The 21,933-nt window shown below is 37.4% G+C and overlaps 2 protein-coding genes across 3 annotated transcripts; one reads left to right on the top strand and one right to left on the bottom strand.

The window, feature by feature from the left end:
- Nucleotides 1–441: 441 nt before the first annotated feature.
- Nucleotides 442–13,626, bottom strand: nelfa (negative elongation factor complex member A). The gene is made up of 11 exons (XM_051690715.1): nt 13,336–13,626; nt 9,814–9,985; nt 9,334–9,495; nt 9,131–9,220; nt 6,720–6,847; nt 6,476–6,545; nt 6,252–6,340; nt 6,034–6,145; nt 1,626–1,936; nt 1,441–1,540; nt 442–1,337 (listed from the first exon to the last, which is right to left on the bottom strand). Exons 1-11 carry the CDS (start codon nt 13,543–13,545, stop codon nt 1,153–1,155), a joined length of 1,629 nt encoding a protein of 542 aa, XP_051546675.1. The 5' UTR covers nt 13,546–13,626; the 3' UTR covers nt 442–1,152.
- A 1,653-nt stretch (nt 13,627–15,279) lies between these two features.
- On the top strand, nt 15,280–21,028 carry LOC127436630 (neuropeptide-like protein C4orf48 homolog). 2 transcript variants are annotated; one of them, XM_051690998.1, is made up of 4 exons: nt 15,280–15,426; nt 15,685–15,829; nt 17,724–17,812; nt 19,825–21,028. In XM_051690998.1, the coding sequence occupies exons 2-4, from the start codon at nt 15,706–15,708 to the stop codon at nt 19,894–19,896; spliced, it is 285 nt and encodes a 94-aa protein (XP_051546958.1). In that variant the 5' UTR covers nt 15,280–15,426; nt 15,685–15,705; the 3' UTR covers nt 19,897–21,028. The 2 variants fall into 2 exon arrangements, with proteins under 2 accessions (XP_051546958.1, XP_051546879.1); XM_051690919.1 differs by having other exon boundaries at nt 15,284–15,426; nt 15,681–15,829.
- Nucleotides 21,029–21,933: the final 905 nt, after the last annotated feature.

Raw genomic sequence — 21,933 nt, 5'->3', positions numbered from 1 at the left:
GCTTTGTCTTAAAGGGATTCTTGTATTGAACGAGACTCTTGTCAAATCAATCTAGAAATTGTAGTTACATCTTTGAACTGCACAGACCTTTGGTGAACAAAGAATGGTATACTGACTAGAACATTGTTGTTATTATACCATGCATAAAATGGGGATGAATATACCTCTTAACTAAACTTTCACCTTGAGTCAAGGTTTCCATTCAGAAACCACTTTCAATTGTCCCAAATTCATCAATTCATGCATACTCAGGCATTTTCACATCATCTCCCGAACACCCAAATCATTACAATAATCAGTTCACGTTTGTGTCTCAAATTTGGATAGAGACCAAACTTAAAGAAATCTACTCAGTTCTTGCTCGAGCGAGCAGGTTGTTAGAGATGCAGTGAAAGCTAATAATTCAGTGATTACTGGGGTTGTGTATTGCAACAACCAAAATTAATTCCATCAGCAATTTAAATCTGGAGAGGTTTCCATTTAATTCCTCTAAACAAATTTTCTTGAAAAGTTTTAAACAGAAAATAACCTGTTTTACACTTATTGTTTTCATTAGATTTTTCTGTCCGTTGATCAAGGAGGAACATTTTTCTAAACATTCTGAGTGAGAAAACACAGACAGAAACTTTTGTTTCATTTGTGAAACACTGTAATAGCATTTTTGTACCCTTTTAAAGATCTCACAATAGCGTGTCAATCAAAAGTAGGTTAAGACATCTAACAAGCTCTGCCTCGATTTAATCACATTTCCCCAACACTAGAAAATTTGAAATGGGCCTAAAAATGGGAGACGATACAAACGTTAACAAAAAGATAAAGAAAACAAGTCTTACAACAGGGTCCCTGTCTTTTTCAGCGCAGGAACAGAGATAGGACATGAGGTCCACCAAACAAGAAGTCCTTTGCACCTGTCTGGAACAATATCCAAACATTTCCCCACTTTGAGTCACTACAGCACATTCCCAATACCTCTGAATTTGGCCCGTAAATATATGTACATTCTAGCACATGTACAATATTTTTGTGAGTTATTTAAAGCAGTCCTCCTCAGATGACATTGAAGAGGAGTGTTTGAATGTATACATATGCGTCTATGTAAACACGTGCTGATTGGGTGTTCATGAGTGTGTGGTATAGTTAACCCAGTTCTCCTCAGGAGATGTTGGTTATGGGTTTGTATTTCTTGAGCCGGGTCCATTGCCCAGTAGAGTAGTTCATCTCAAACACTGTGTCCACTAGCATGGTTGTGCTGCCGGTTCCGTCCGCTTTAGGCAGAATTTCTGTGTGCTCACTCAGTTTGATCTGTATGATGTCACCCTGTTCTGGACAGGGGTTCTCTGTTGGGACAGATAAACATTAGGAGGGTCATTAAGGACAAACAGAAACACTACGATTGTCAATCAACTGATAAGAGTGCTGATTAAATCAAGGCCAGAATACCTCGCGATCCTGCCATGAAGCCCAGGATAAGGGCTTTTTCCGGCCGTGTAACTTTGTTTGCAGTCTTGAACATTTCCTGTGCAGCATACATCTGTTCTCTCTGTGGGAAACCAAAAAAACGAGATGTGAGAACCCCAAACTGGAGATTAAACCAAATTTTGTGATACATGAAGTGGAGTGCTCACCGTGAGTGACAGGTTCTTTTTAGGCTGGGTTTGTGGAGGCGCTGGTGTGGGTGCGGGCTGAGCCGCAGTGGTGGGCGGCTGTGTGGGCATGTCTGGCTGTGTTGCCGTGGCGGCAGGGGGCGGGGCATTATTAGTGGGTGTGCTGGTTGGCGTGGTGGGTGAAGTGGGGGCAGTGGGACTGGCAGTGCTGGCATTATACATGGGTGGCCGCTGCTTGAACTGGCCAGGTAACGAAGCAGAAGCGGTATTGGGAATGGACGACTCCTCCGACTGCCGGTTTGTAGTTTCACGCCCTGAACCACCTGTGTTGGCTGAGAATTACATAAAGATAGTTAAATGGAGGTTGAGCACACTTTGGTTTAAGCAAAGGTGATTTTTATAGGATTCAGGATAATGCTGCCATGACAAATCATTGGAATATAAAAGCAAGTGCTTCAATAAAAAATAATTCCAAATTTTCTACATGCATGTAGCTTGAATTCCTGGTACACAACTGACCCTTTGCTAAACCCCGCCTTAAAAGCATTTCTGATCAATCTTCGCAACTTTTGCCCAGCTGCCATTTCTCTGACAAGTGTTTGACTTTTTACAATGAGAGCCTACGAGAGTGATGTGTGTTTGAGTAGTTTTAAGTGGGATTTTATCAAATTGATCTAAAATGTAAAAACTGTTTGGTCACTTGTGGCACAAGGTACATAAAGAGGATTGACGCATTGTTTTATCTTCTTTAAAAAAAAATCTTTAAATAAATCTTGAGAAGAACGTTCTCTGGATTAAACAGTGTCATTCCTCAAGACCAAATAAACCTGCATAACATCAGCAAGGACACCTAGATTTCCTCCAGTGTAAATTAAAGCTACTAACTTAACGTTAATTAGTTTATGTATTGATTTGGATCTTCGTAAAGGCGATAGTAAATAAAGAGTTCAAAGCATCATAGTGAGTGTGTTCACTTACACTAATGTTTTCAGGTGAGTAATCTCAATCAAGCGATGCTTTTCTCTTTTTGTGTGACTTTGATTATCATTTGCCCCAATTCACAGTCTCCAAAGTTTCCAATCAAATAAATGTGTAATTTAACAATTTCTTTTACAAAAACAAGTCAGATAATATGTATTAAAAATGTCACTCTTCATTCCAGCCCACGTAATAATATCATCAGTTGTGTTTATGATAATATTTTGCCAAATACCGCGCCGTTCACGATGATCTCCTATTCATTCCTATGGGAAGATCTGCAAAGCTGGTCAGAGCAAGCAACAGTACCCAAGGGGGGGCGGAGCTTAGCGAAGGGTTGATTACAATGACAATATCTGATTAGGGGTGGGCGATATGAACAAAATCTTATTTCACAATATGAGTAATTTTATATCACGGCAATGATAGTATATCACAATATAGAAAATGTTGGGGGTAAATCAATGCAAATTGGCTTATGTATTAAATAACCATGTTGTTCGAGTAATTCTGTTAGTGAATTAAATACTTTCAAATATTTACTATTATATAATTAATTATATAATTTTCTCTTTATTTGGAGCTTGACAATAAACTTGGTTTTAAATAATACTTACCATAGTGCTAAATTTCACATGCCACATTTAAGTCTGATATGTTGTGGGGCCTGGGTAGCTCAGCGAGTATTGACATTGACTACCACCCCTGGAGTTGCGAGTTCGAATCCAGGGTGTGCTGAGTGACTCCAGCCAGGTCTCCTAAGCAACCAAATTGGCCCAGTTGCTAGGGTAGAGTCACATGGGGTAACCTCCTCGCGGTCGAGATTAGGGGTTCTTGCTCTCAATGGAGCGCGTGGTAAGTTGTGCATGGATCGCGGAGTTTAGCATGAGCCTCCACATGCTGCGAGTCTCCGCGGTGTCATGCACAACAAGCCACGTGATAAGATGTGTGGACTGACTGTCTCAGAAGCGGAGGCAACTGAGACTTATCCTGGGAATTGGGCATTCCAAATTGGGAGAAAAGGGGATAAAATATATATAAATAAAAATAAAAAAAAACACCCTGCCGAGGGTCTTTGAATATTTTTGCTTTATTGAATTTGCTTAATTAAATTCATTTATTGAAACGCAAAAAACAAACAAAAAGACAGTTCTGAATTCAAACTGCACTTTAAACAAAACAAAAAAAAGCAATTAAAATGATCAAAAAAATCTTCTGAAATCCAAATATTTACTGTCTCCAGCTGCCTCAATGGCAATCATTTAAGTATTCGTCTACAACAACAGGTGGGAAATTACTAATAGCCTAAAAATTAAGAACTAAAGACAGTTGTAAAGATAATAACAGTATTTTTAAAAATAAACCATTACCTCTAGAAAGTTCAACACAACCCACATAATTTCTACTTATATAAAAACAGTTTGCTACTTCACTTAGTCTGTGCTTAAACAAATAGAAAACACCAGTTTTTATATTAGGTGTAAGCCTAATATATTTCCTTGCGTTTCCAAAATAATGCTGCCAAATGTGTGTTCTTATCGAATTTGTTTGTATTGCGTTTCGCTATTACAGTTAATGCTGCCTAAAGAAAATGAAATAGAACTCAATTATAGGTTCAAGGTGAACATGTTCTTGTATTATTTTATGATTTAATCACTTTCGTCTTTGTTTCTTTATTACAAAGATATATTTGAGCGAACCTGAAGAGTTGTGTTCACAATGAATGTAAGTGCGAACTGCTCCGTGAAATAAAGCAAATTAAACTTCGAGCACCTCCTGAGATGGTCTGAGGTCATTTGCAGGATTCTTGTAGACGACACTATTCTTGCAAACAGTTTTCAGACAGTTTTCTTTTGTCTGTTCTTAAAAATATAATAAAGTTTGTTTTTTCAAGCATGTGTCTTTGTGTTTAACAGCCTTTCTTGTCATGTGTTTCCGAGATGTCTTACAGGTTACCCACCACTGTTGCCAAATTACCTGTGCATGAAATTCCCATATTTGGATGAGGAGCTTGCGAATAAGGAGCTGGATTCAGCCTCGTCGCATTTGGCGGGTGCAAATTTCACACCCTGGGCTAATGTTTAATATATCTGGCGACTTACCAGGTTTTGCCAATTACCGATATTGTCGATCATCGTCAGTTAATGAGTGTCGACATAGAATGATGTCTTACAAATCTCCCTATCGCCCAGGCCTAATATACTGTTGATCAATATCATTATAAACTTTCCTCAAGAAACTCGAGATCTTCTAGAGAAAAATACATGGGTAAAAAATAAATTAAAAAATAAATTAAAAAACGCAACGAAAATAAACACTACTTGCAGAAAATATACATGAAATAAATATAAACACTTCTTGCAAAACAAATGATAGACAAATTAATGCGGAGCATATCTTTTGGCTTTCATAATATTCTTTTGTGTGCTTCATTTTGAGGTTAAACAAATTGCTTGTATTATGAGTGATTATCATCGTGCGACACAGTTTGAATATTATATTTTTCTGCTCCATGTTGGGTTTTGTGAACCTACACCACAGATGATGCAACTGTTTTAACAGGTTCCTCTTCATTTTCTTGACTTGTTTGAGAGTTGACCTGTTCTGTGGAGAAGTTTTTTCAGGATTTTCCCTGGGTCAAAAATGATTGAGTAACTTGAGTGATCCCACTCTGCGCTCTCCTGTAAATATCAGGAATATCTTGGGCAGCGGAGAATTTTTTTTACACCCTGTCAATGTTTCTTAAAGTCTCTCAGTCTCATGTGAAGCCCTGCCCACTGATAAATAAGCCCACGCTGCGCACATGAATATTTACATATCACGATATAGCAAAATCTCTATCAATTGACACTTTATATTGTCATATCTTTTAGCCCTATGTCTGATACTAAAATAGTATCAGATTGTTATCTGACCAAAAGACAGCTTTTGAACGCTCATGGTCTGAACAAGCCCAGATTTTGCTGTAATACGGCGTGAATGAGCAAATGCACTTCTATGTTAAAATGCCAGTCTTGGTGACGTATTAGTGTAAACACAGTCGGTTTGTCATAAGTGAATGTAAATGTAAAAAACAACAAAAAAAAACAATTCAAAATATCAGACCAGTGCATTAGGCCTTACACTGTAAATGCAGCCTAACAGACTTGCCACTGTCGTACTGATAATATTAACCAAACAAAAATATTGAGGAGAAAACCACTCACTGTGTTCTGAATAATTACTGTTTCCTTGTATAATTACTATTTTGTCAAATTATGTTAATTTAAAAGCGTGCACTCAATAGCACATTAGGTTTAGCTGTGGTATCGAAATTTGTATCAACTTCTAAAACTTTGTATTTTGGTGACAACCCTACTCTGATTAACTGTTCTGTCTAATCAATAGGTTTTCTACAGTATCTTATTTCTTTGCATCAGTCTCATCCTACATTTGAAGATGTTGCACTCACCTGGCTGTGTCTCTGAGCTGGGAATGTAGGACGAGGAAGGAACCATGCTGGGGGTGGCTGGAAGGTAACTGGTTGATGGCAGTGTGCTCTCGTTGTTTAGCGCCCCCAGTTTCTGTCATAAAAAGAGAATATTTTAGGTTTGTTCTGCTGATTCTAAGTGCTCAATAAACCCACAAGACAAGCGCCCAGTGTATCAGTAATAAGATTTCAAAGACTACCTGTGTGGACACCAAGCCAGCTGCATAGTCTGGCGTCGCGTTTTCCACCACTGCCTCTTCTTTGGCGGCTTTCTCTCCAGCTTCCGTGTCTGTACAAGACACAAATTCATTAAAACTACTAATCCAATTAAATTGTCTTTGACTGCAAAAGGGGCTTGAAACAGCCCAAAAGTCAGTTCAGAGGTGCAGGGACAAAATTTCTCAATAAATGTTCCTGAACTTACCCAAAGTCTTTCTTCTCCTCTTAGCTTCTCTGCCAGCTCCTACCATATCCAACTCGGATATATCTAACAACTGTAAATAAACACAACCGGACAATGTAGACATTGCACTTATAAACCTGTATACAGATATGACATCCATACTAGTAAGAAGGTAAAAAAATTCACTGATTTGTGATGCACAGTATTAGACTATTTGTACTTCTATAAGTGTCAGCTGGATTGTGGGTCCTTGCTCAACAATTACCTTGACTCCCCTCTCCTTGCGCAGGGGCGTGCGAGCAGGAGCAATAGGCGTTCTGTTGCTGGGGGGGCTGAACATGCTAGGGGTTGTCGGGCTGCGGAATGGTGCTTTAGGAATGCCCTTCAGCGGCGCTGTGAGAGGAAACAGAACACGATGATTAATGATCAATTTTACTGTTTTGTTAAGAAAAATTCAAACAAATTCAAAAGGAGTCATCTTGAAAGATCATATATATATATATATATATATATATATATATATATATATATATATATATATATATATATATATATATATATACACACACACACACACACACACACACACACACACACACACAGTTGAAGTCAGAAGTTTACATACACTTAGGCTGAAGTCATTAAAACTTATTTTTTAACCACTCCACAGATTTCATATTAGAAAACTATAGTTTTGGCAAGTCGTTTAGGACATCTACTTTGTGCATGACACGAGTAATTTTTCCAACAATTGTTTACAGAAAGATTGTTTCACTTTTAATTTACTATATCACAATTCCAGTGGGTCAGAAGTTTACATACACTAAGTTAACTGTGCCTTTAAGCAGCTTGGAAAATTCCAGAAAATGATGTCAAGCCTTTAGACAATTAGCCAGTTAGCTTCTGATAGGAGGTGTACTGAATTGGAGGTGTACCTGTTGATGTATTTTAAGGCCTACCTTCAAACTCAGTGCCTCTTTGCTTGACATCATGGGAATATCAAAAGAAATCAACCAAGACCTCAGAAAAAAAATTGTGGACCTCTACAAGTCCTCTACAAGAAACTTCCAAACGCCTGAAGGTACCATGTTCATCTGTACAAACAATAGTACGCAAGTATAAACACCATGGGACCACACAGCCATCATACCGCTCAGGAAGGAGACGCATTCTGTCTCCTAGAGATGAACGTAGTTTGGTGCGAAAAGTGCAAATCAATCCCAGAACAACAGCAAAGGACCTTGTGAAGATGTTGAAGGAAACGGGTAGACAAGTATCTATATCCACAGTAAAACTAGTCCTATATCGACATAAACTGAAAGGCTGCTCAGCAAGGAAGAAGCCACTGCTCCAAAACTGCCATAAAAAAGCCAGACTACAGTTTGCAAGTGCACATGGGGACAAAGATCTTATTTTATGGCGAAATGTCCTCTGGTCTGATGAAACAAATATTTAACTGTTTGGCTATAATGGCCATTGTTATGTTGGGCCAAAATTCCAGCAACTTATTATGAGAAACTTGTGGAAGGCTACCCAAAATGTTTAACCCAATTTAAACAATTTCAAGGCAATGCTACCAAATACTAGCAAAGTGTATGTAAACTTCTGACCCACTGGGAATGTGATGAAAGAAATAAAAGCTGAAATAAATAATTCTCTACTATTATTCTGACATTTCACATTCTTAAAATAAAGTAGTGATCCTAACTGATCTAAGACAGGGAATGTTTTCTACGATTAAATGTCAGGAATTGTGAAAAACTGAGTTTAAATGTATTTGGCTAAGGTGTAAGTAAACTTCTGCCTTCAACTGTATATACAGGTCTGGAAAAAATTAAGAAACCACTGCAAAATTATCAGTTTCTCTGGATTTACTATTTATAGGTATGTGTTTGAGTACAATCAATTTTTTTGTTTTATTCTATAATGTTTCACATTCCAGAGGTTTTCAATGGGGTTCAAGTCTGGATCCTCCACCTTATCTTCTAATGGTTAGACAGAGACCTGGAGAGGCCTTCAAGCCACAGTGTCTCGTACCCACTGTGAAATTTGGTGGAGAATCGGTGATGATCTGGGGGTGCTGCAGCAAGGCTGGAATTGGGCAGATTTGTCTCTGCGAAGGACGCATAAATCAAGCTACGTACAAAGTTATCCTGGAAGAAAACTTGCTTCCTTCTGCTCTATGTTCCCCAACTCTGAGGATTGGTTTTTCCAGCAGGACAATGCTCAAAGCCACACAGCCAGGTCAATCAAGGTGTAAATGGAGGACCACCGAATGTCATGGCCAGCTCAATCTCCAGACCTGAACCCCATTGAAAACCTCTGGAATGTGATAAAGAGGAAGATGGATGGCCACAAGCCATCAAACAAAGCAGAGCTGCTTGAATCTGTGCACCAGGAGTGGCATAAAGTCACCCAACAGCAATATGAAAGACTGACAGAGAGCATGCCAAGACGCATGAAAGCTGCGATTGAAAATCAAGTGTTATTCCACCAAATATTGATTTCTGAACTCTTCCTAAGTTAAAACATTAGTATTGTGTTGTTTAAAAATGAATATGAACTTGTTTTCTTTGTCTGAAAACACTGCATCTTTTTTGTTATTTTGACCAGTTGTAATTTTCTGCAAATAAATGCTATATATATATATATATATATATATATATAAATTTTTACTTGTGGTGTCAATCTTCTTCACCAATCCTCTTCCTTTGGAGTGGAACGGCGCTCCTGCTGTTTTCTTTAACTGCTGGGCAGTCTCTGTGGCTTCAGAACAAATGTAGCAATTAATAAAGAACAATGAGCATCAAACAAACATTGGTGTAAAAACGCACTGGACAGATTAATAGCGTGAAAAAAAAAATTATATTCAAACGTACATTTCTGCAGGAGCTCAGCTCTAAGCGTTGCACTCTTGGGTTTCCTCTTCAGCTGGAAGTGCTTGATGGGTGGAGTAAGTGGCCCCACCAGTGTGGTCAAAGCACTCTTATTCAGGTACTGACACTCCAGAGGCAACATAGCGGACGCTTCACATTCATTCACTGAAAAAGGGAAGAGGGTCAAACACGGACACCAAGTGCACACTTACATTATTAGCAGATGCTTCCTTACCAAAGTGCACCAAAGTAGATGAGGGTACACCTCACAAGCTAAGCTAGCCAAGAAAACAAAGCAACCACAATAACAGTGCATACACTGAAGTTCAAGATCGGGTCCCTACTAAGCTAACACATTAATTTACGTAAATTCAACAAATATCATGCATAACACCATCTGATTTATAAAGTGCATTACATATCTGGTACTTTCCCTTTGATCACATTAGAATGTGTGCAGATGAAATGCATCACTGAACAGACCTTTCTCACGTAGCTCTCCAAGTATGTCTTGTACATTAGGATTCTGCTCCTCCAGGTCCAGGTTTAGTGAGCCTGTCTCTGGAAAGGATTTTAGGATGTCAGCCACCATTAACACCCATGGCTCAGAGTCCACTGTGGCCAACTGAATGATCTCCGACAGAGCCTCCTTCATCTGGAATATGAGGGAAGATGGAAGAGAGAGAGAGAGAGAGAGAGAGAGAGAGAGAACAACCTATTTATTTTGTTTGTCAAATGTGTAATTTCATATTTTCTTTAATTCAAGTTAATATTTAAAACATTAATCTCATAACATTATCTATGTAGTTGTAATTGGTGTAAAAGGTGCACTCAGTAATTTTTTTCCCCATTAAAATAGTTTTACTTCTAAAGAAATGAACTGTAATTTTGAAACATATGTATAAAATCATGAGCACTCACGTGAGATGAGGACTCTAGTCATATCAGTAACCTTATAAAAACTGAAGAGTGTGAAAGTGGAGATTTATAGTAAAAAAAAAAATTTTAAAAAAGGACTTTTCTCCTCCCTGGCCAGTGGGTGGCGATATGACAGAAGAATGCAAATCGCCAAAAACAATTTTTGAAGAATGTGAAAGTGGAGATTTATAGTGAAAGAGCACTTAAATATTGATCTGTTTCTCACCCACACCTATCATATCGCTTCTGAAGACATGGATTAAACCACTGGAGTCTTATGGATTACTTTTATGCTGCCTTTATGTCCTTTTTGGAGCTTCAAAGTTCTGGTCACCATTCACTTGCATTGTATGGCCCTACAGAGCTGAAATATTCTTTTAAAAATCTTCATTTGTATTCTGCAGAAGAAAGTCAAACAAATCTGGGATGGCATGAGGGTGAGTAAATGAGAATTTTCATTTTTGGGTGAACTATCCCTTTAAAATAAGCTTGACAAAATACATATCCTTGATTTCACTCTTTTAAAGGTACAATAAGCATTTTTTATTATTATTAAATGACAAGCAGAAATGTCCCTATTCCATGAAAGATATAAATGAAGTAGGTGCTATTAAATATTACACCTGTCTTTGTGACAATGCAAGTCTTTGTAAACGGTGGAAAAAATTGGCCACGGTCAGTTTGACGGTTATCAATAAATGCTGTGTGTGAGAACACTATTTTGCTACTGTTGATTTTTGCTATGCAAAGTTCTAGAACTCTTAAAATCGCATGTTGTATTTTGTAAAAAATAAATAAAAATAAAGTATAAAAAAAATAAAAAAATTTAAAGGGCAGGGGTTTTCAACCTTTACAGACCCAGGGACAGGGCCATTCAAATACTTAGAACTAGAAGTAGTGCTGTCAACTGGGCAGAGAAACTAAATTCAAATTTTTAATATAAAAGTTTTCTAAATTCTAATCAAATTGGAATGTTAAAGTCAGCTGATTTTTTAAATTGATGTTATTTCCTGAGTCCACAAGAGGGCGCATTGAATATATAAAACCACACAGCATCGTGTTATATTATTGCAAAGAACATTCCTGGCTGTTAAAAAAAAACATTCCAATTTAAACTAAAGTGCATAAAATAAAAAATAAAAGTTATATATTCTCAATAGGCAGTTCTGTGTTAACATGGTGTTACACTTGCAGTGGTGCCACAGTATATACTTCCACAGACTCAAACGTCATAATAACAGCAATATACCACAGTGTTTTTCATTAATTACAGCTGTATGTAGGGTACAATTATTCCCAGATAGCAGTGGTATTCGGCTGAACTCATGATCCCTGGTCAGGAACTGTTCAAACAGACAGAACACAACAGAATGGAACAGAACACGAGGATCTCGAGACACATTTCCAACTTGAACGCCTTTACAGACAAACCCATTCCTTAATCTGAGCAATGCTGATAAGAGAGCAAGACGCAACAGCCAAAGACCTCCACCTACTGTAAGGGGCTGTTCACACCGCATGCTTTTGCAACCATCCAGATGTATTTTTCTATGTAAACGTGCTAGAAGAACGTCTTTGTTTCGCTTTGTTTTTGTTTATTCAGCGTTTCATGCAGAAGCACTGTTTTTATATGCCGTGTCAACTTAAAAATAACTTTAAAATGCATCTCTAGACAACTGCTTTCTATTAAACTGTATTTGTTGCTCTGTGTCTAGCCTTTTTTAGCGCAAGAATGCGATCGGTCTGAAGTCATCACAAGTGCTTCACACATTCAAAATTCTAATACGCAGTTTTAGCATTCGAATGTGCGTATTTTTCTTGAATTCGACAAATATTTGAATATTTTATTTGACAGCCCTAACTAGAAGTGTCATGAAAAATGAATTTTTAATATAACATAGTATTTCTTTTTTACGGACCCACGTATCTTCACGAATCACGCTCACCTGATTGAAAACCGATCAACAGCATTTGTGGCATAACACTGATTACCACAAAAATCAATTTCGAATCGTTCCTCCTTTTATTTATTTAAAAAAAATAAATAAAAAAAAAAGCAAAAACTGATGTTACGGTGGCACTTACAATGGAATGGGCCAATTTTTGGAGGGTTTAAACACAGAAATGTGAAGCTTATAATTTTATAAAAGCATGTACTTTAATTCTTCTGTTAAAACTCAAGTATTATTTGAGCTCTAATATTACACAGTCACTGTAGGATTTTCGGGTTTGTTGACATTACATCGTCATGGTAACGAAGTTGTAAAATTGGCTATAACTTTACACAGAAAAGGTTAGCAACTGATTTTATCACACTAAACTCATGTTAACACACACATTGTTTATATCTTGTGGCTATACTTTTGAAACAGTGATTATTTTAATGTTAAAAAATTGGCCCCCATTCACTTCCATTGCAAGTGCCTCACTGGAACACAGATTTTCTTTTATTTTTTATAAAAGGAGGGGCAAGTCCAAATTTATTTTTGTGGTAATCAACATTAGACCAGAAATGCTGTCGATTGAGCTTAACTTGTATTGAACCCGGAATATTCCTTTAAGAAAAAAAGTTAAACTAATTTCAATCCAGCAGACAGCTGTCACTGTTGTTTTGTTAGTGATGAGACCTTCAAACTCGCACACGCGCAATGTTTAAAAGTTTAGGGCTTTACAACGTGGTTTCCGCCAAAATACCAGTTTCCTTTGTAAAACCAGAACTTGACTGCAACCACGTAGTTTCTTCTTTGGTGACAGGAAACTATGGTTACCGCTGCCGTTACCATTTTGTAAGGGGGCGTTTTACGCATACAAACGTGTAAATAAACACTGTAATAACATGCCAGCCACCTCACAAAGGTGAATGCATGATTACGGATGGAGGCTCGCGTGTTATCTCAAGTCCAGAGACTGAGCTGCTGCAGACTGACATGATCCAGGTAGCAGCTGCAGGGGTCTCATGGTGGAAGCCATGTTATTACACATGCAACACATCCATGTCAACAACGTACAACACAAATAATAGTACTCAACAACAAGCCACCCCAATGAAACGAGCCGCAGTCGGAAGTTAAAGCAGTTTGTGTGCACCTCATCCACGGTCCTGCGCGGGAGGTGCAGCATCCCCAGCAAGAGTTTCAGCTTCACCGGAGGCGAAAGACTGGAGAAACACAGTCGTATATTATCAATGACCGACACTGTGAGAAGGGACGCGATGCTCGAAGGAGTCCACAGCTCGTCCGTCGATCCCAGTTTGTTGTGGAGCCATAGGCCGGTGTCGCTCTCCCTCATCGACGCCATCTTGGGAAAAGTCGAATAACGAGATCGGGCATTTTATCAGGCTACCTAAGAAAACACACACACACACACACACACGCACACGCACACGCGCACACACACGCTAGGACCCATGTGATCACAACCAGACTGTCAACTTCTATTAACACTATAAATGTTGTCAGTATGCTATATGATTTATCAGTGCTGATTTCACGTGATTATGCATTGTAAAATCGTATTTAGTCCTTGTTAAATGGTGCTAATTTTGTTTTCAGTACTAGTTTAAGTCATTCTCCCAGTTATATCATGGATATTTGCTGGCATAAATAGAAAGTTATAATTTTGAGACACTTCAGTATGTGGCAGACATTCTGTCATATGCATATAGGTAGTTGACGCATTACGTTTTATTTATTTTTTTAAATAATGAACTAAGTATTTAGGTTCAAATTTAAATGAAAGTGTAAGGGATAGTGTATATTTTAGGCCCCGTAATTGTTCACTATTGAAGTTTTTCACCATTTGTATTCACCATTTTGCCTTCACTAGGTACTTTTTAGTCATGTGGTCTGAAAAAAGTCACAAATATTCCATGTAGTCTAAGAATTAAAGGTGCGCCTGCCTTTTTTCCCCTTCCTAATTTAAAATAGAGAAATTAATCGTAATTTTGAAACATATTTAGTAAATCATGAGCACTCACATTAAAATGAAGACTTCAGTCATATCAGTAACCTTATATAAGCTGTTTTATTCCACATGGAGGGGGTCCCCTCATGGGGGCTGCCATGTTAGAATCACATGACCAGCGAAATACTACTGGCTTAATCTCAGCAACCGGTCTGTTATTGGACACTTTCACTCATTGATTCAATTAATAATGGCTGACTGTGAAAAGTGAATTTCTACAATGGCATCTGTAACTGAAAACTATTGCATTTGAATGATGCGTCATTCAGGCCCCTAGGTATCAGTGTAATGGTGTGTTCACGTCATGTCGAAATCACTGTAATTATGAGATTCTGGCTTGTAAAAAAGTGTTCACGACTTCCTTGAACTGGTAATTACAAGTTGTAAACACAGAATTCTATGAAAGCTCTGACTTGACAATCACGACGTCATGTAAAAACAACAAATATGGCAGTGGCCACAACAGCTGAAGGAAGTAAACCCACATTTCTGTTTGATATGCCATTTTATTTTGCCACTGATGCCTGGAGAATTGTTTTTTTTTTTTTATCTTAAACATTTGTTCTTAAACAATGAATAACTTACGAGATCCGAGGACGTGAATAGCTCCGAGTAGAATATACAAGTTGCCATCTTATATCATAAATCATAAAGACAACATTATAAACAAAATACTGAGTGCAACTTAAATGTGCGGTCATAAAAGCGTTTTAGATGGAGTACAGCAGCAGGACATTCAAGTATTTCATGACAGCTATATCGAAACTTTTGAATTTCTTGTAGTATACAGCAAAGTATAGAGAGTATACAGTACTGATATTAAAAAATTAAGTATAGGGAACATGTGGATAGATTTCTGTAAGAGGCGTGCTGTTGAAGTATATAGATCTGTTGCAAGTTATTTCATTTTATTATGAAAACAAATAAAGCATATAAAAGAAAAATTGTAATAACAAAAAAGCTTTTATATTATCACATGAATATAAAACATTGCTCCAGTCAAAGCTGTCGAGTTTGAACCCATGTGACCATCAGAAGCCAATCAGAGACGAAAACGTTTGCTGGGTTCTATCCTACGGTGACTCGCGAAGGACAATATACCTGAAGAAAGCGCAATTTAATTTGTTGCTGCTCGGCAAAGAAACTGCGTCCTCCTGAAAACGAGGGCGGTGGTTTGACTAACGGTACTGCTACTGCCTTTATCTGACACTACAGGTAATGCAAGAGCGGTCTAATTAGCTTTAATTATGTGCTTTAGACAAGTATTTTGCTTTGCATGTGGGTATTTTGGTGATCATATTTGAATATTGTAATGTTAGCTTTATAGAGGGGCTGAAATAAAGCCAACATTTGAAGCACGGCTGGTTAAAGTCATTTGTAAATAGCTTTTAAGGACCTGCTAAATGAATACATTTCAATGTTAAAGCATTTTATTTGTATTTTTCTGTATTTACGTTATGGTTCGTCAGGTAGCCCGTTCCCGTTTGTTTGGTGATGCTGTTTGACAGAATGAGGCCAAGCGGAGCTGCTGCGACTGTGATGCTGCTGGTACTGATGCAGCTCCTCTGTGTCAAACCAATGAACGCTGAGGACTCAGGGACGGTCATTCCCGCAGAGAGTAAGACATTTCTGTATTTACATTTATAGACGTGCGGGCAACAAGGATGTCATTATTAACTACGTTTCCATCCAAGGGTTTTTTTGCGACAAAGGTGTAACGCATCAAAACGTTTACCGATAAAGCTGATGGAAACGCAAATGATTGCTAAAATGTTGCAAGTGTCGACATAATATTTTTCCGTTTAACTCTAGCACATAAACTCTAAAAATGTCAATACTTCAGATGTCGCGAAAAACTGTTTTGGAAACACTTTTTGTCAAGAAAATTGGCATTAACGCAAAATTATAGTGTCACATGACAGAATTTACCTCAGTCGTTAGTCTGTGTAAATCACGACGACAAGGTAAACATCCTTAAAAGACAATTTATTGTACATGAAGCATTACTCGCACTTACACTTACAAATGAATTGCCACTCTTTGCGATTAATTTAATCATGGTAGACATCCATTTATTTATTAAAGTTGCTTTTACACACCATTCAAAATAATAGCGGCAGTCATGGAATTAGCCCACAATACAAAAAACATATCATTTCTGTGCACAAAGAGGTTTTAAATTAAAAATAAATACACAATACTAGAAGAAAAGCATCAGTGTGATTTTTAGAGCACTAACATATAACCCAATTCTATTAAATTATTGTTTACTTTTGAAAAAATCTTGGCAAAATTCCCTGTATGAAATTAAATTAATTACCAAACAAAAAAAGCATTAAATTAAAAAAATAAATTACCAAATGAAAAAATTATATTGTTAGGCCTATTTAATTGCCTTTTCCTTACACAAACTTAAATTAGCCGTACCCTGTTCAGCTGAATGACATTCTCAGAATGTTCTAGACTTTTTTCAAGACTGGATAAAACTGTTCGTCCAATGCAGAGTTCACTTTTAGAAAACGAGCTTTTGAACATTTTAAAACTTTTAAATATTTTAAATCCTTTACCTCGGATCACATTTGCTGAGCTTCTTCAGAAAATGTAAATTGCATTATGACACTAAAATTAATTTTAGATGATAATCAAGTGCAGTTGGTCGTTAAAAGTTGTGGGACAAATATACGGAACATAATGCAGTTGAGATGGCAATGCTTTAGATGATTGATCAAAATAGCCTATTGAATATCAGGAATGTATCATATGTAAACCCTGATATTACACCGCATCAATGTTTCTTTAATAGCTGTGCACACAGTATATACACATCAATTGATGGTCCTTATACTAGGACCGAAAGTTTCCCCCACTACATGTGCCGGTTGCCAGCTTGAACAGGGTCATGACTATTCGCTTTCGGGTCAAAACCGGTGCAACCTGCAATAGGCGCAACATCAGGACCAATATTACAGTCTTATCAGAAGGGCAACTGTTCCTTTTTTATTGCAATTCCTCTTCTGATTGCTTTTATTTGTGCAATTAAAATAACAGTTAGCTGTCTAATTTCAATGAACTGTCTCAATACTCTCCCCATTTTACCAAAACTTTGGAGGAAAAAAAAATAAGGGACATCTGGGAGGCAAATTAGCGATAAACACACATTTCTGAATGGAAACGGCTTAAGGGCAGATTTCTTTTGTGATAAACCAAAACGTATGCAACAAAGTGTTTTTTAAGCATGACGTCATAACGTACACCATTTTTATTGATAAAAGACCATTTGAATGGAAACAGGCAGAAGGCGGCACATTTCGCAAACGTTTGTTTACGCATTTTCACTTTGTGGATAACATAACAGCTCGATAAGTGGATGGAAACTAGATGTAGCCGCTGAATATTGTGTTACCTGGAGAGCACATTGGGCTATGCACCTGCTCAGCCGTTGTGTAATGAATATGTTGGTCAATGAAGTATCACATACAGCACCATTTTTACCTTTTTTTAATTTTTTATAGGTCGACCATGTGTTGACTGTCATGCCTTTGAGTTTATGCAGAGAGCCTTGCAGGACCTGAAGAAAACAGCTTTCAACCTGGACTCGCGGGTGAGACCTTAAAAAGAGAGTAGACCTTTTTTCTCCATGTTAAATGGTGTTGATTTTGTTTTCAGGACTGTTTTAAATAAGTTTGGACATGGATATTTCCTGGGATTTAATAATAGAAAGTTATGATTTTGATACACTACAGTATGTAGCAGACATTCTGTGATTGCCACATCAAAAAGCAGCTTCCTCTGAGATCCATTGAAAAAGACAATGCACATGGTTAGTTGATGCACAATGTTTCTGTGAGCTTCTTTAAAAATGAACATCAAGAATTCAAGTTAAAAAGGGAGTACCGATTCTTCTGGGGGCCTGGGTAGCTCAGCAAGTAAAGACACTGACTACCACCCCTGGAGTTGCGAGTTTGAATCCAGGGCGTGCTGAGTGACTCCAGCCAGGTCTCCTAAGCAACCAAATTGGCCCGGTTGCTAGGGAGGGTAGAGTCACATGGGGTAACCTCATCTTGGTCGCTATAATGTGGTGTGTGGTGAGTTGTGCGTGGATGCCGTGGAGAATAGCATGAAGCCTTTGGGAACTGGGCATTCCAAATTGAGATAAAAAGGGTAGAAAAAATAGAAGAAAAAAAGGGAGTACCAGTAAACCATTTGGACTATGAAACTCGTGCCCATTTAATGTCTATTCCTGTAAACCTTAAGGGATAGTTCACCCAGAAAATAAAAATTCTCTCATCATTTACTCACCCTCATGCCATTCCAGATGTGTTTGACTTTCCTTCTTCTGCTGAACACAAATGATGATTTTTAGAAGAATATTTCAGCTCTGTAGGTCCAAACAATGCAAGTGAATGGGTGCCAAAATTGTGACACTCCAAAAAGCACATAAAGGAAGCATAAAAGTAATCCATACAACTCCAGTGGTTAAATCCATATTTTCTGAAGCAATATGATAGATGTGGGTGTGAAACAGATCAATATTTAAGTCCTCTTTCACTATAAATCTTCACTTTCACTTTCACATTCTTCATCTATTGTTTTTGGCGATTTGCATTCTTCTGTCATATCGCCACCCACTGGCCAGGGAGGAGAATTTACTAATTCTTAATTATTAAACATGCACTTTTTATGACCTGATATTAATTGAAGTGATGTGTCATGCCAATTTAAACAGGTTTTTGTGTAAAGTGTTTTCTAAATGTAACTTCCTTTGAAAATGTTGTTCCTTTATTAAAGGAATAGTTCACCCAAACATGAAAATTCTGTCATCATTTACTCACCCTCATGCCATCCCAGATTCTTTTAAATGCTGAACTCAAATTAGTTATTTTGGTCCATACAATGCAAGTGAATGGGTGCCAAAATTTGCAAGCTCCAAAAATCACATAAGGCAGCATAGAAGTAATCCATAAGACTCCAGTGTTTTAATCCATGTCTTCAGAAGAGATATTATAGGTGTGGGTGAGAAACAGATCAATATTTAAGTACATTTTTACTATAAATTTTCCTCTCTGCTCAGTCAGTCTCCACTTTAACGATCACTTTCACATTGTTCTTGTGTTGTTGGTGATCTGCATTTTTCATCCTTATAGCCCCCTACTGTCCGGGGGGGGGGAAGAATTTCTAGCAAAAAAAAAAAAAAAAAGGACTACAGAGCTGAAATATTATTTAAAAAGAAAAATTTTGTGTTCACCACAAGAAAGAAAGTCATACACATCTGTGATGGCATGAGGGTGAGTACATGATGAGAGAATTTTCATTTTTAGGTGAACTATTCCTTTAAGTTTAATGATTACTGTAGATAAAAAAATAAATATAAATTCAGTAAAACATTGTGGCAGATATCATAGATGCACGTCTAAAGTTGAATCACACCTTTAGCATCGGTGCCATCCTGTGGGTGCTCAGGAGATCGCACGCATAAGCACAATGTAAAAGCATATTAATTGCATCAATTTATGCACAGTTAATGCTTGCATACTGTATATTTTTTGTAATATATTCTGGAGATGGGTCTATCATGGGTCATAACTTTGACTTTATCTGCTGTGTGTTTTTTAGACGGAGAGTTTGGTACTGCGGGCTGAGAGGAGGGCGCTGTGTGACTGCATGCCTTCCAGCAGCCTGCGCTGAAATCCAGCCATAAACACTGCACTCATTTATAGAAATCTTGGTAGCACTTTATTTTACAGTACTGTTCTACATTTACGTACTATATGATTACAACAGCTACAGTAATTACTAGGTACTAACCATAAACCTAACCCCAATCCTAACCTTAACCCATATAAAAAACATGTAGTTACCTAATATTACTCAGTACTTTCTTGGGTAAGTACACTTTAAGTATACTGAAAGTACACCCACTGTAAAATAAAGTGCAACTGAAATCTTTATACCTAATAGATACTACCTGCTCTCATGGTCATACAATCTCTCTTTTACTTTCTCTCAAACAAGCATACAGTATATGATCATGTAGCATCATAGCATTCATGGACACATGGTTTCTCTTTGTACCATTAAACATACAACATTGTAAATTAAAATTCCTGACTAAAGAGTCAACACAACGTTCCACAGAAAAAAATAAATAAATACATAGTCAGTGTTGAGAAGCACATTCAAATCAGAGCAGCAGCTATAATGCTGTGTGTGTGTGTGTGTGTGTGTGTGTCCTCTCCATACACCATGCACTGCAAAATATAGAGCAAACATTAAATACCCCAGACTTTATTTGCACAGTAGAATGTATTTTTTTTTCACACATGTCTTACTTGTTATGGTAATATATGATTAACAGTTACAACAGATTGCATATTTATAGAAACAATAATCAAGCAAAGTTGAATTTAGATATAAAAGAATGTGAAACTTTCTAGCATATTAGTTTTTAAATGTAGATCTTTAGGAGTTGTCTTATATTGCTTTAATATAATTAGATAACAACGGATGATTCGATAAGACCCTGCATGTAAAGTGACAATAATGTAGCATTTTTATATTGGGAGGTTTGTAAAGCCAAAATATATGTGTGTATTCACAAAATATGATTATAGTAGATCAGTTGGCAAAAAAAAAAAAAAAAAAAAGATTCTAAAAAGGAAACAAGAAATGATGGTTTCATTTTTATAATAATCTGCAACGTAGATGTAAGTACACTGTTGTAACAATGGTTTTTGTGTGTAGAAAAAAGGTGCATTTAACAAAGCATTTGTGATGTCATATTTGCTCCATTAGAAATTAAAGCACAAGTCAATACAAACAGCCTTGAGTTCATAATTAATTAAATAACATTTGTTACTTTCAGAACAGCCTGCACACACTCCAGGGCTACTGAAATACATGTGTTGCAAGCATAAAGGGCAGTTTCAAATAAACATCTGTCCCTTAGATGCAGATCTACTGATTGTGTTGGCCCATATGTGAGGCAAATTGATTTGTTTGTAAATTGGACCAGATTTCTCAAATGGGAACGCTGCTGTTCATACAGGTCATTAACCTCAGGCGTCAAAAACCTCTGGTGGCTTTGTCAAACTCAGTCATGTTAAATGCGTGATGCAAACCAAAGCTTGTGAACATTTGTGTTTGTTTAGTCTGGAAATAAAGAGAAAAACATTGTGAGTTTGTGTTCCAGGTAAAAACCAGTCAGTTTCTTGGTATTTATCACTTTGGAGTCATGTCCTTTTCCATGCCAAGTGTAAGTCTGATAATTAACTAAGTCCCATTTACTAACTCTCATCTGTTCTTCAGAGCCGCCAGTAAACGTCCCTTGCTTATTGACTTTGAAATAAGTCATAATTTTTCTATCCATGTTTAGAAGAGGCAACTTATGATGACTTATGACACTTAAAAGCCTCACAATGCCTTCAAAAGCAAGCTTGCAGCTTTCCTGTCCTACACAACATCTTTGCTTGTAAAACACCAAATGACCAGATGGGGGCGCAAGGATATAAAAATTCATTTTAGCTCTGTCGCAGCAATGCAGCACTTCCCCATTGGGGTGTGAAAACACAGCTCTGCAGAGCAAGCACGTTTTAAGAAATAAATAGACACAACATCAGTAAACACGAGTTCAGAGACCAGCATGTCCCCCATTTCTATACAATAAAACTGCACTGTCCTGATGAGCTTAAGCTTAGCCAGTCCGACGCCATTCAAACCACTATT

The sequence above is a fragment of the Myxocyprinus asiaticus genome, chromosome 1 (genome assembly GCF_019703515.2).
Source record: "Myxocyprinus asiaticus isolate MX2 ecotype Aquarium Trade chromosome 1, UBuf_Myxa_2, whole genome shotgun sequence".
In the NCBI taxonomy this organism is placed as follows: Eukaryota; Metazoa; Chordata; class Actinopteri; order Cypriniformes; family Catostomidae; genus Myxocyprinus; species Myxocyprinus asiaticus.
The sequence above is the reverse complement of the archived record's forward strand: the minus strand, read 5'-3'. Positions and strand labels throughout refer to the sequence as shown.

Bases quoted from the DNA above. Each gene is read 5' to 3' on its own strand.
- nelfa (XM_051690715.1), bottom strand. From the start codon at position 13,545: ATGGCGTCGATGAGGGAGAGCGACACCGGCCTATGGCTCCACAACAAA. The intron at 1,937-6,033 runs GTGAGTGCAACA...TGTAATTCTCAG, and splicing joins CAGCTCAGAGACACAGCCAG to CCAACACAGGTGGTTCAGGG. The intron at 1,338-1,440 runs GTATTCTGGCCT...CTGTCCCAACAG, and splicing joins CTTCATGGCAGGATCGCGAG to AGAACCCCTGTCCAGAACAG.
- LOC127436630 (XM_051690998.1), top strand. From the start codon at position 15,706: ATGCTGTTTGACAGAATGAGGCCAAGCGGAGCTGCTGCGACTGTGATG. The intron at 15,830-17,723 runs GTAAGACATTTC...AATTTTTTATAG, and splicing joins GACGGTCATTCCCGCAGAGA to GTCGACCATGTGTTGACTGT. The intron at 17,813-19,824 runs GTGAGACCTTAA...TGTGTTTTTTAG, and splicing joins CTTTCAACCTGGACTCGCGG to ACGGAGAGTTTGGTACTGCG.